The sequence below is a fragment of the Actinia tenebrosa genome, unplaced genomic scaffold, assembly GCF_029948245.1.
Source record: "Actinia tenebrosa isolate PJP-AT-01 unplaced genomic scaffold, QUT_ActTen_1.0 PGA_scaffold4__44_contigs__length_22323623, whole genome shotgun sequence".
Classification (NCBI taxonomy): domain Eukaryota; kingdom Metazoa; phylum Cnidaria; class Anthozoa; order Actiniaria; family Actiniidae; genus Actinia; species Actinia tenebrosa.
In genome coordinates, this window is record NW_028292581.1 from 2,121,197 (window position 1) to 2,134,498 (window position 13,302).

The 13,302-nt window shown below is 38.3% G+C and overlaps 2 protein-coding genes and 1 long non-coding RNA gene across 3 annotated transcripts in view; 1 reads left to right on the forward strand and 2 right to left on the reverse strand.

Annotated features, from left to right (window-relative positions):
* The window catches only part of LOC116290021 (uncharacterized), a 30,929-nt gene that overhangs the window by 14,780 nt on the left and 2,847 nt on the right, over positions 1–13,302 (reverse strand). Inside the window, exon 2 of the long non-coding RNA XR_004196392.2 lies at positions 3,631–3,981. This is a non-coding gene — a long non-coding RNA (uncharacterized LOC116290021). The remainder of the gene's footprint in view (positions 1–3,630; positions 3,982–13,302) is intronic.
* Positions 6–1,204, reverse strand: LOC116290020 (histidine N-acetyltransferase-like). Its single transcript, XM_031696990.2, has one exon. It carries the CDS (start codon positions 1,112–1,114, stop codon positions 158–160), a length of 957 nt encoding a protein of 318 aa, XP_031552850.1. The 5' UTR covers positions 1,115–1,204; the 3' UTR covers positions 6–157.
* Positions 3,615–9,338, forward strand: LOC116290018 (uncharacterized). Its single transcript, XM_089037256.1, has 5 exons — positions 3,615–4,051; positions 4,585–4,817; positions 5,178–6,967; positions 7,786–8,031; positions 8,606–9,338. The coding sequence occupies exons 1-5, from the start codon at positions 3,615–3,617 to the stop codon at positions 8,852–8,854; spliced, it is 2,955 nt and encodes a 984-aa protein (XP_088893382.1). The 3' UTR covers positions 8,855–9,338.

The window sequence follows — 13,302 nt, forward strand, 5'->3', positions numbered from 1 at the left end:
AACACATCAAGTCCAACTTAACTTGGAGCTATTGATTCGTGGTCATTCAAGCGAGCTCGGGAAAAGTCTATTGCTAGGAATTTTATCTTAAGGTGAGACAGGAGACTCACTGTCAGTTGTTGGAGGATCAGGTCTGTTGCTTGCATTCACTTTCTTTTCATTTAAATTCTTTTTCAAAAAGCCTCAAACCAAACGTGAAGAATTCCACAGGTCTCAGCTGTAAATCCTCCTTCAGGATCTGCCGTCCCTCGTTCGACAGGCTTGGCACATGAAATGGTGAGAAAATAAAGCTACCATGAACTTGCTCCAAGGCGCACTTCAACTGCTGTAGAACATGTGCTCTATACAGTATTGGGTCATCAGTATAGATAGTAGTCACCCAATGGACGCAATCTGTACGCGGAGATATTCGTCCATGGCTAAACGACTTCGGTAGTTCCCCACGACTGACATCGGCTGCGCTTCGGTCAGCAAACTGATAATCCCTGTCCTGGAAAATGTAATCGATATTTGATCGTAGAGCCTCGAAGGGTTCCCAATCTATTATTAGGCAAGATTCTTGGAACAGAATGTTCGACACCCCCTCGGAGAAAAGTACCTCGGACACTTGGTTCTTGTTGTATGGGTGAAGCTTTATAGATGCTTCGCTGGACACTTTATTCATTACCTCTGGGGATATCTCTCCTTGGTTCACATAGAAAGCAAGAATATCCTGATCCAATACAGCTCTATCACCATGCTTCTTCTGGATGGCTAACCGCTCGATATTATCAGACTTGGTAGTAAATCGTTCGCGCTTAACGCTAGGATGGTGCAGGCGTATATACTCATGGACTGAGGAGATCAACCGGGAGCTCAACCCTTGACCTCTAAAATCAGGGTGTATACGCAAGCCTTGGCTTATAAAGGTCTTGCCTTGATCAACGATATTCACTGCCCGCAACCCTACTACTCTGCCACCAAGCTCGGCTACGAAGATCAGTCGCTGCGGGCTGTGAAGCCACTCATTGAACACACACAAAAAATAATCGTGTCCACTGTAAACTCCTTTTGACATCTCTTCGATTGCCTTAAAGTCATCTTCTCGTGCAAGGCGGACTAGAATTTCTTTCATTTTTTCTTTTCAGCTCGAAAAATATTCCAAATTTTTATTCTTTTTCTCAGAATTTTATTTTCTATTTCTCGGTTGGCTTCTTCTTATATTGGTATTCCCAATCCCGTATTTATAGTTTTCAAGAAGAATTTAATTTTTCCAAAAAGGGTAATTAGTTCAAACATCTGGTTTATTGGGATTATTTTCCCGCCATTTTACAGCCCAGTGGCTGTGAGCAGCCTAATCTATACATTACTGATCGTGGTATTACATATGTATTGATTTTCCAGTTACCACACCCCCATACCAACACACGGTCTGTTCTCATGCTTTCATGGTTTGACTTAGATTTAAGATATTATAATCTTTTTTTAATACAAACATTTCGACTGTTATGATAGCAGTAATGATTTTTTGATGTCACCAAGCCTACTCATTTCAGGAACTGAAACGCATTCATCTAAAATATTGAAATGCCGTAATTTCACAGTTCAAATTCATGACTGTTTAAAGGTATTTAGAAGGGAATTTGAACCTCTATACGCGCTACCTCAAATTTTGCACGGACTTGACAATATATTCACATAAAAGTATACGTTTTCTGAAAACTAAATAGACGTATTTTTCCAAAATCGACTTACAAAGTAAGGCCCCGTCCACACTATGCCGGATAAATTTGAATCCGAATTTTTATTTATTCGGTTAGGCCTATACCGTCCACACTAGTCCGGGCGAATCCGGAACAATTCTTCACCGAAAACGAATTTTTGAAATGTAACAGAATAAATAAAAATTCGGATTCAAATTTATCCGGCATAGTGTGGACGGGGCCTAACATTCTACCGCACATTATTTGACAACTTAAACTTGTGCTTATCACCTTCGAAGCAGTGCAGGGACTCGATAAACGGTTAGCATTTGTAGCGAATAAAATGCCGTGAGATAATGGGACATATATTAAAAATAGATAAATAAAAAAGTTGCTCATAGGATAGGTAACAACAACTACACATATATAGAGGATATATCCATTTCATTAAAACAGTTCTGGACTCGATAATCGTTTTCTATAAACTCGACTCGCTAACTATCCGCATTGAATTCGTGAGGCTTGGCTATGCAGAGGGTATTTCTAATCTCTGCAACAGTAATGTCTTTTCTTTTTAGTAGAGTGATTTAACTTGGCCAATGAAACATGAATTATGTTATTTTTCTACGGGAAAAGTAAAAGCACTCTAATATTCTTGAGATGGGAAAAGGAGGGAATACGTGAAAAGTTAACAGGGGGGATCTAGGGGGAGGGGGGAGGAGGTTTCGGGAGATTCGTCCGACCCCTAAACCGCAATCGAACCCCCTAAATGACAACTGCGGTCCCCCCAATTGCACAATATTGACCCAAGCAAGCTGGAAACGTCATTTTACCTCTCCACAATTAGCCTGTATCTACAGTCTTTTTGTTCGTTTTTGTTTGTTTTAGTTAGCCCCTCAAAAATCTACAGTCATTGTTGAATATCGGCGGTTCAAACCCCTCTAGCCAAAATCCTGAACGAAACTGCAGATGCTTATAAATTAATATATCAAGCCCTGCTTCGAATTAAACCACTTGAATACAGCGGAAAATCAAATCCTCTTTTGAAGAAAAAATGCGACCACTCTTAGTGTGCGTAGGCAGCGTAGCTAATATCTATGTGGGGTTGCAAAAGAGGGCGCCCTCCCTTTCCCCTCCCCTCCTTTCGCCCTCCATCCCTGATAAGGTAACTACCTCCCTACCCCTCAGAGGACCATATGTGAAAACGTAACACTACCCCCCACCCCTCAGAGGACCATTACAGAGGATACTCGTTTATCTTTCTCCCTCCCGGAATTAGTTTTCTCTTTGAATGACATCACATTAAAAAACAAAACCATTCAAATCCTATCAACACTGACTTCCGATTATTGGGCAGCACTGAATAACATATATGTATGTAAATTGAATATTTTTTCTCGTAGTATAATTCATTTGGCAACTCTCTCTACATGTGGGAATGTTCAGTGTAAAGTTACAATTTTCACGTTATCAGAAAGAGTAGAACAACATATAGTTATGATAACTGGCTAAGCTATTCTTACCGGTGTTTTCATTGCTACGCGCTGATACGACAGGGAAATTCTTTTGGGCAATAAACTACTGCCAATCAAATAAATCAGTGCTACATACTCTATAATCGACGGTTGTCTATCTATTACCCGATTTCCCTGTCGTGACTTCTGTCATTGTATTCTTTGAAAGTTAGATATTATTCATAATTGGTAGAATTTTTTTATAGCAACATACATAATAACCGGAAAGCAATCGAGCACGAGATTCGAGAAAGAATGACCTCTGATTGGCTGGCTATTTTCAAAGGAAACCCCCGAAAATCATGACATTAAATCATCTGATTGGCTAGCTATTTTTAGGAATGACCCCCTATATATATTAGTGTAGCGAAGTTGTAAATAAGGCTCAGTTCTTTATTTTCCTCGTAGTAGCAGGAGGATGGATTACAACCTACCTTTGAACATCGTCTTAGTTGGCGATCCAGAAGTAGGAAAATCCACTTTAATTGCCAAATGCCATCAGTTTAATCCAACGTCTGAAAATGGAGGTTTTTTTACTCGCGACTTCAAGATACCGAGCAGCTACAAGCCAACTTCCCTGTCCTCGTATCTCACCAGTATCTACCAGAACAAGGGAGATCATAGCATGATGTACAGTGTGTTTCGAGCTAATATTATAGATACTGGTGGAGCTAGACGATACGATCATGTTCGTCCTCTAGCCTACATAGACGCTGAAGTATTCCTGGTTTGCTTTGATATTTGTAATCGTCAATCGTTCTTGAATGTATCGTCAAGATGGCTGCCTGAAATAAAGAAGTACGAATCTCAGGTTCCAGTTATTCTGGTTGGTACCAAGGCTGACCTCAAATCAAGGTGAATATTTCCTTCAATGATAGAATTTTTTTCGCATTTCATTCCCTACGTACGTATACAGTTTTTAGAATATTAATATATTGATGACATGGACAACATATCTAGTTCCTGTGTTAGATGTTTAGGTTGGAGTTGCACAAACACGTCAGAGCTCATCCAGGGAGGTTTATCCATGTATTTTGAAAAGTATATTTTCTTAGCTTATATGTCTGTTATCTGGGGGAAAAAATTCAAGTCTGAAGACTTAAATTAATTTCTTCCTTTTTATTTAAAAATCTTAATACAGACTTCATTGCATTTTTAAAATATATACTTGTAAAACAGGGGGTCAGGAGGGAAGAGCTACAACCCCCACCCCACCCCCATCAGAAATTATATTTTAAAAAAAGCAGGCTTTAGACTAAAAATGCCTGTATTTATTTCTCTTTCCAGTCTTGTAACCAAATTACCCTAGCTGAATTTACCAATAATAATTGTCTCCAGAAAACTTTTTTTTAGACTTTTTTATGACAATATATTCTTTCTTAATTCAGGAGACAAGTTACAGAAACTGAAATTTGTGACGCTTGCAAAACCTCTAATATATGTTGGAGAAATTATATTGAAACAAAAAGCTATGACAAAGATGGAATGGTTTGTGCTTTATTTGATAAAGCTGTGGAGTTGGCTTTTACTTATCATAAAGATCATTTGAAGTCCAGATTTAAGAAGACCAAAGATAAATATAGTGAACAAATCTTTGATGTTACCAACCTGGAAAAAGCAAGTAAGGCTTGTATGCTAGCTATTGGCTTAAGTATTGTCTATTATCTAGATGGGTAGAGGATATGGAAAAGGTAATGAAAAAGCCTTAGGGGGAGGGGGTGAACATGTTCATTTTAATGGCATAAAAGTTCTCAACAACTTCATGGGCACTATCTGCTCACAATCTCGTACTCGGAGCCTTTAATTCTTACTGCTTAAAAATCCTCAATTCATACTAGTATTAATGAATTCTTTCATTTCTTGAGCTAAAATATTCCACATTGGGTTTATTCTGGGCAGAGTTAAGCTATACTAGAAGATTATCATTCCTAACATTCCTGAATTATCTAAAAAATAGGTGTTTAATTTCTTTGTCATATAGGTGACCCCCCTGAATGTGCCAGAGGTTCGTCAACACTTTCCAGTGACTGGCAAGTGACACTTGACAGCAAGAGAGCTGCTGATGTTATCCTTAAGTTTCAAGATGAATCTCCTGAGATTCATGCACACAAGTTTGTCCTCGCCTTGGCATCCACAACCTTCAGAAAATTGTTCAAAACTTTTGACAATATTTGTGGTGCAATAATCAGAGGTAGAAATGCAGGTCAAACGTCTTTGCCAACTGATGAAACAGAGTGTTGTAATTTTTGTGTAAATTCAGAAACCAGTACTGTTCAAGAACTTTATTCCAGTTTCCTGGAGAAAACTCCATTTTTCCAAATTCACTGTGCTCACTGCAGTGGCCAAAAAGTCGGAGACAAAAAAGAAGGCAAAAGCAGAGAAGCTTTTTCAATTCAAATTACATTCAAAACTTTTATCAAACGTCCTGTATTTCTTTCCGTTCTTGAGTGGATGTACACTGGACGTTTAGATATATCAGATGAACCAGAGCAGAGTTTTATTGAAGACTTAGAAAAGATTTTGTTAGAATTAGAAATTCAAGCATTAAGATTTAGCTTGCTTAGGATTCTTCAGCATAGAAGAAGATTAAATATACCTCTACCTCCTTCTGCAAGAGGACACAACCTAGGACAGTATGGCAACATACCTATATCACCACCTATACTACCACCTCTACTACCATCTGCAAGAGGCCTCAACCTAGGACAGCATTGCAACATACCTGTACCACCACCTCTACCACCTCTACTACCTTCTGCAAGAGGCCACAACCTAGGACAGCATTGCAACATACCTATACCACCACCACTACCACTACCACCATCTGCAAGAGGTCACAACCTTGGACAGCATGGCAACATACCTATACCACCACAACCACCATCTGCAAGAGGCCACAACCTAGGACAGCATGGCAACATACCTATACCACCACCACCACTACCATCTGCAAGGGGCCACAACCTAGGACAGCATTGCAACATACCTGTACCACCACCTCTACTACCATCTGCAAGAGGCCTCAACCTAGGACAGCATTGCAACATACCTGTACCACCACCTCTACCACCTCTACTACCTTCTGCAAGAGGCCACAACCTAGGACAGCATTGCAACATACCTATACCACCACCACTACCACTACCACCATCTGCAAGAGGTCACAACCTTGGACAGCATGGCAACATACCTATACCACCACAACCACCATCTGCAAGAGGCCACAACCTAGGACAGCATGGCAACATACCTATACCACCACCACCACTACCACCACTACCACCATCTGCATACAACATACCTCTGCCACCACCTCTACTACCTTCTGCAAGAGGCCACAACCTAGGACAGCATGGCAACATACCTCTACCACCACCTATACCACCACTACCACCATCTGCATACAACATACCTCTACCACCACCTCTACTACCTTCTGCAAGAGGTCACAACCTAGGACAGCATGGCAACATACCTATACCACCACCTATACCACCACCAGCAAGAAGGAACAACCTAGGACAGCATAGTAACATACCTCTGGGTCCCCCAACACCACGCCCTCCTGTTTCCAAAAGAGATCTAGCCAATGCTTATAAAGAGATGTGGGAAAATGCCCACAGCCTTCTAATTGATAAAGATTTGCAGCCTGATTTAGTGTTGATAGTAGACAATATGCCTATACATGTTCATCGAGTTGTGCTAATATCAAGGTCGCCCATGATGGCAGCAATGTTGGATGGAAATTTCAAAGAAAGGGATCTCAACACAGTAAGTAAAAGATCAGACGGCTGGTTATTGATTTACGTATTTTTGTAGCTCGTACACTATGAAAGGGAATTTGAATGAGATATAGGGCAATTTATTTCAAGCCATTGCTTTGGGTACTATATATAATTCAGTTGATCTGAGAAAATATGTTAGCCAATCAGAATCGAGAACTTTTCCAAAACTGAGGTGTCACTTTTCCTCATGAAATTGTGGATTCCCAGGTCAACCAAATTATTAATAAACGTATATATTATTAAAATAAGCGCTTGATAACAACGGCACAATAATTATGAGTTATATATTTTTATTGCAATGGTGAGCATATTTTTATTTTTGGCTGGCCAACGTTCACAGGCTTAATGACACCTCAGTTTTGCAGTGACGTCATTTCTAATCTTTTTTCTTGAAGTTTTGCCGAGTAAATGCAACATGTTTCAAAAAGGGAGGGGGCATATGCGGAAATGAGACCATTTTATGATGGGATGACCAGGAACATTTTGTGATAATATATTCATATTCCACCGCAATTCATTTCACCTTATATTTTCTCAAGAAAACAGGGGGGGAAAAGGGATTGCCTTTTACCAATAGTAGAGCTAGCGCTAACATTGGCATATTTCATTATATTTTTACATTAGTTTTCTCTTGCTTCTCCAGTTCTTTTTCCTCCGCTTTTTTTTTTTTTTTTTTTTTTTTTTTTTTTTTTGAGTATAAATCATATCAATTTGAAATATCATTTAGTTTACGCTATTTCATTTCCTTTTCGTGCGCGTACATATGTTTCCACGATCTTAAACCCTATTCTTGTTTGTTAACAGGTAAAACTACCTAGCGTTCCCTTGGAACATTTTCGTACACTCCTGGAATTCATGTACTCAGATACTTGTGCTTTAAATGAAACCAACATCAAAGATATCATGAAACTGGCTGACAGGTTTGATTTGCCAAGCCTACTTAAACGCTGCGAAGAATACATGATATACACACTCCTTGACAACACTTTCACCAAGGATTTCGTAGAAATGGGACGAGATTTGGTGATGGACACCATTTACTTTTCTGAGGTGAATGAACATTAATGCTGAATCTTATTCTAGTTTTGCATGGTCACGGTAAAGAATTCACCAAGCGCGCTGCGTGACATCAATGCTCATCCAATCAAAGTGCCCGGCCGGACAAACACACAGGGTCTTAAATTAACTGTGAAGAAAGTGCTGCCTTTGTAGCTACATCTACAAATAGTTAGACTTTCAAGTGGCTTTGATGACCACTTAAAAGCGCCTTTGATTATATTTACATAGAAAGGGGGCTATATAAATGATAAATCCTTATTACTATCATTATTATGACTTCACTCGCAAAGTCAAGGTAGGGTACGTCTAGACCTTCAATGCGCAGCTACTCCACAAATGATGCCCACTTCTATTTAAACGACCATTGCATTCTCCTGGGTTAGCCGCTATTTTTGAGATTCTTATGTAAACGCAATAGGCTCCTTTTCTTTCTTTTAGACCTTCAATGCGCAGCTACTCCACAAATGATGCCAACTTCTATTTAAACGACCATTGAATTCCCCTGAGTTAGCCGCTATTTTGAGATTCTTATGTAAACGCAATTGGCTTCTTTTCTTTCTTTTAGACCTTCAATGCGCAGCTGCTCCATAAATGGTGCCTACATTTCGTCGCAACAAACTACGATCTTTTTGAACAAGAAGAAGACTTTAAAGCTATATGGAGCCAAAACGCAGAATATATGGAAAGCAACCAATGGCCGTCACGAAATTACATCCAAGTTCTAAAACAGTACAAAGCATCAAGAAGCAAAATTAACGAAATTTTAAGAAAAAGAAGAAGCAATACGACCAAGTGCGCTTGTTGTATCATGTGAAGAATGTTATGTATTGGACATCGGTGGAAATATTTTTCATCATTTTTTTTACAGAAACTAAAAAAGAGGGTGGTGCCACTTTATGGCTGTCGCAACTGATTAACTTGATGACATCAATGAATCATCTCTTTTAGATACGCTAACATCAGTAGGGGACCGCCATTTAACGCGTGGTCCGTCATCCGAGCCATGGCACCTTCTACTCAGATATTTTTAAATTTCCTGAGTGTTGTCCGACCGTGGCTTGAACCTGCAATTTCCGATCTCCCAATAAACTGAGCCTGCAAAATCACGGGCAGGGTCACGGTACGGTGTTTAACCAATCACGATACGTGGGATGATGACAGCAGCTCATCCAATCACAATGCTTTTACTGAAATTAAAATGTATTAGAATTTTTTCTTTCATTTTTTTAAAACGAAAGGAAAAATTATAGAATGCAAACACTAAAAGTGTGCAACATAAATATCACTAAATAGTGCTATTTTATTCTAATTCTATCGTTTTCTTTAGTTTAATTATTGCTATTTACTAATAGTGATAACTATTGTACACAATAAGTGTTTGTACTCTAATATTACATTTTAATTTAATATTAAGAGGAAATTCTTTTCAATAATGAGCAATAATGCATGGCAAAATGAGCCAAAAACTAGACTTTCATATGAGTTTTGATCCCAATTTTCGTTTTGGGTTAACACTCAAAACCTTTTTTAAACAGAAGCTGATGTACTATGTTAAAATGCCTGTTTGAAGCGGTATTTTCAATTGTACAAAGATGTTTTGTGTTTAGAATGTTGCTTTGTCATGCTTTTTTATAGAAAATATATGGGAAATAAGCAAATGAAGGCCTAAACCTCATTTTCGAATAAAATTTTTTCTTTGGGTTAACACTTTGATTCCACTTTCATCGGTCATCTCCACTTTCAAACAAGATGAACTTTCTGAATAACAAGATTTTAGCTTTGTACAACAGCCTTTCTTCAAGAAAATAGTTTTTGGCGCTCACCGCTTGAATACGAAAAGAATTCTCTTTAAATTAAAATGTATTATTAGATTTTAATTTCAAAGAGTAAAATTGTTTTTATTGTCTATCTATCTTAAGAAATATAAGAAATATATAATAGTGAATGAAATGAGAAAAATTGACATCCATGCTATGCCATTGCTTGGAAAACATGGTTTCTTCTTCAAACAATACCCAACTCCCAAATAATTGTATCTTACCACAGATATTTTGAAATAAATAGAAGAAAAATTAAAGATAAAAACGAGAATTTTCTGGAACACTTGCTGTAGACAACTTTATGATATAATCAACAAAATTACTCCATTCTGATTGGACAAGAGGAGTACAATTGAATCCCAAATTCTTATATTTGCTCTCTCGAATACATGACAAAGTTAGACAAAGGACTGAGCCGTGGCTGAAAGTCAGGACGTTTTCTAGTGGAATTATGCAACTGCAAAAAAGTTGCCACCAAGAAATTGCTCATAGCAATTAACAAATGTAAACAACTCATGCCAGATGCCACGAAAAAGGGTCAGATGGCGTTTCAGCTGAAAGGCGTTCACTACCTCAGCGCGCATGTGTCAACATCACAGTTGAAAGTCACAGGGAAAACGTACCCTGTTTCAACTGAAGTATTTCATTGACGCATCACATCCATTCGGAGAATACAGTCGAAGCTCTCGTAAGAGACCACCTCGGGAAATCGAAAAAGTAGTCGCAAGTAGAGCTGTTCGCTTACGAGAACTGCTCGACTCGTAAGCGACCACGCGTTAGAACAATAGTGACGGTCGCTTACAGGAGCTTCGTATCACAAAGTTCGTATGGGGATGCAAACAGAATACACTCATGAATGACTTGTTAGTGCGTTAGTGCTATGCCTCCAAATTAATTGGGATAGGCTGCTGAACCGGGAGGCAATTTCCTCTTCTTACACGAATAATTCAACAGGATATTTTATGTCCACATCAGGACTTCAGTCTCGCGTTTTTTGTAAACCTGCGTTAACAAACCATGCCGCCCATTTAGGAAGGGTTGGGAGACAGGACCTATGGTTTAAATTCCTTATCCGAGAAGGGTGGTTTGCGCTGTTCGATGGATAAATCATTTGGATAAAATGTATTGGATAACAGCATCCACTTATCAATTTGATAAGGATTTATTCATCGTATAGCGCTAGTGATCCACTCTTCGTACAACCGGGCCCTGATCGGCGATATTTCACGGCACAGCGCACCGGGTTTTTGCTGTAAAATGAATCGACGCGATTCACATTTACAGTTTTATTGGCAAAATGCGTTCAATTTTACAACTGACATCAAAATGAATCGAATTATTTCACACAAAGGCTCTAATTCTATACCTATACATGCCTCGATTCGCCGACTCTTCTCATATCAAGGTTGCTAGGGGAAATACTTCTTATGGGTAATGTTTTAATTCAATTCATATCTCTAATCAAATGGTTCAGTGATCAAACGTTTTCAAGCTCCCCTTCTCTTAAATTTTTCTCCTTTTTTACTTTCCTTCTCTTGTCTTTCAGTCTTCTCTCGTTTTCTTGTTTTTTGTTTGTTTTTTTTGTTTGTTTTTTTTTTGTTTGTTTTTTTTTTGTTTTGTTTTGACTTTCCATTTTTCCAGCTGTATTGAAAATGTGGCTGAAACATTAAAAATATATACTTTTTCTTGAGATTGAGATATTTATTTTCCCTCTTTTACAGCTCGTATTCGAACATAATTGCCTTTGAAGTTCCGTAATTGCGCTAATCAGTCAATATTGAAAGTATTCCCGCAATCTTTTGGGCTAAAAAACCTAGAACCTTTTAAAAGTTTCATTCAAAAAGGTAATGATTTCCATTTTCTATATAGCTATTATTACAGGTGTTTTCATGTTGTGCAGGTTTTTTCAAGATCCTGTCTTTAATAGCCCGAACCAGCTGTATCAATATATAAACCAGATTATTTGATCTTTCCTAATGCAGGACGATTAGATGACACAGAACTACTACTGACAACTGGTACATTGTTTTTTCCAGTTTTGAGCATTCATTATTGAAGTAAAATAATATTATTTGCGGGTAAAACGGTGGTAATATAATATAAGCAGGGCCGAGTGAAAGAGGCGGGAAAAACCTTGACAATGAAGAGTGGCAAGAAGCCAGGAAAACGGATTAGAATAGCATGTTATCTTACTCAAAATACTGAATGTTATATGCGGAAACAGATCGAACTAAATTTGGGATGCTTGGTCGAAATTTCTTGGTAAAAGTAGCATGACTGACACATGCCGTGTCGTACGCGACTCTCAAGTGGTTCGCCCTGACTGAAGCCAAAAAAGGAGTCTTGATCCTTTTCCTGCAAGTCTCCTACTTGGACATTTTGGTGCATTACTGCCTACTATATGTGAAATCGTTAACCTGTCACTTCAAACTGGTGTTGTTCCATCTTCTCTTAAAGTTGCTGTTTTAAAACCGTTACTGAAAAAACCATCTCTTGATCATGAAATTTTTGGAAATTATCGCCCTATCTCTAATTTAAAGAATATCTCCAAGATTATTGGAAAAGTCGTTTCCCTTCAGCTAAATGATTATCTGTCTCTGAACAATCTCCATGAACCATTGCAGTCTGCATACAAAACATTTCATAGCTGTGAAACTGCTCTTCTTCGAGTACAAAATGATATCCTCCACTCCATTGACAATCGTTCTTGTGTTGCCATGCTACTCTTGGACCTATCTGCTGCATTTGACACAGTTGATCATCAAATTCTTCTAGATCGTCTCCATACAAAATTTGGCATTTCTGGCATAGCTCTTCAATGGTTTAAGTCCTACCTCACTGATCGCTTTCAATTTGTTTCCATTGATGATTTTTCTTCTGAAGCCCTTCAACTTGATTGTGGCGTACCTCAAGGTTCTGTACTTGGTCCTTTGTTGTATCTCCTTTATACTTCTCCAGTAGCTGATATCCTCCGAATACACAGAATGTCTTTCCACCTTTATGCTGATGACACTCAATTATATATTCCTTTCTCCTGTAATGATGATTTGTCCCTTAATGATTCCATGAATCTGATTGAAAACTGTCTATCTGATATTGATGCTTGGATGACTACAAATAAATTGAAACTAAATAAAGGCAAAACTGAATTCCTGTTATTTTCTTCAAAGCACAGCCCACAGTTAACTCTTCCTTCTCTTCAATTTGGTTCTGATGTGATAATGCCCTCAATGCATGCTCGGAACATTGGTGTCATATTTGATACGCATCTTACTTTGGTTCGTCATGTGAATAATATTTGCAAGTCTTCTTTTTATCATCTCAGAAACATTGCTAAAATAAGAAAATACATCTCTTTGAAAACAACTGAAACTCTCGTCCACGCGTTCATATCCTCCAAACTCGACAACTGTAACTCTCTGCTCTTTGGCTTACCAAACAA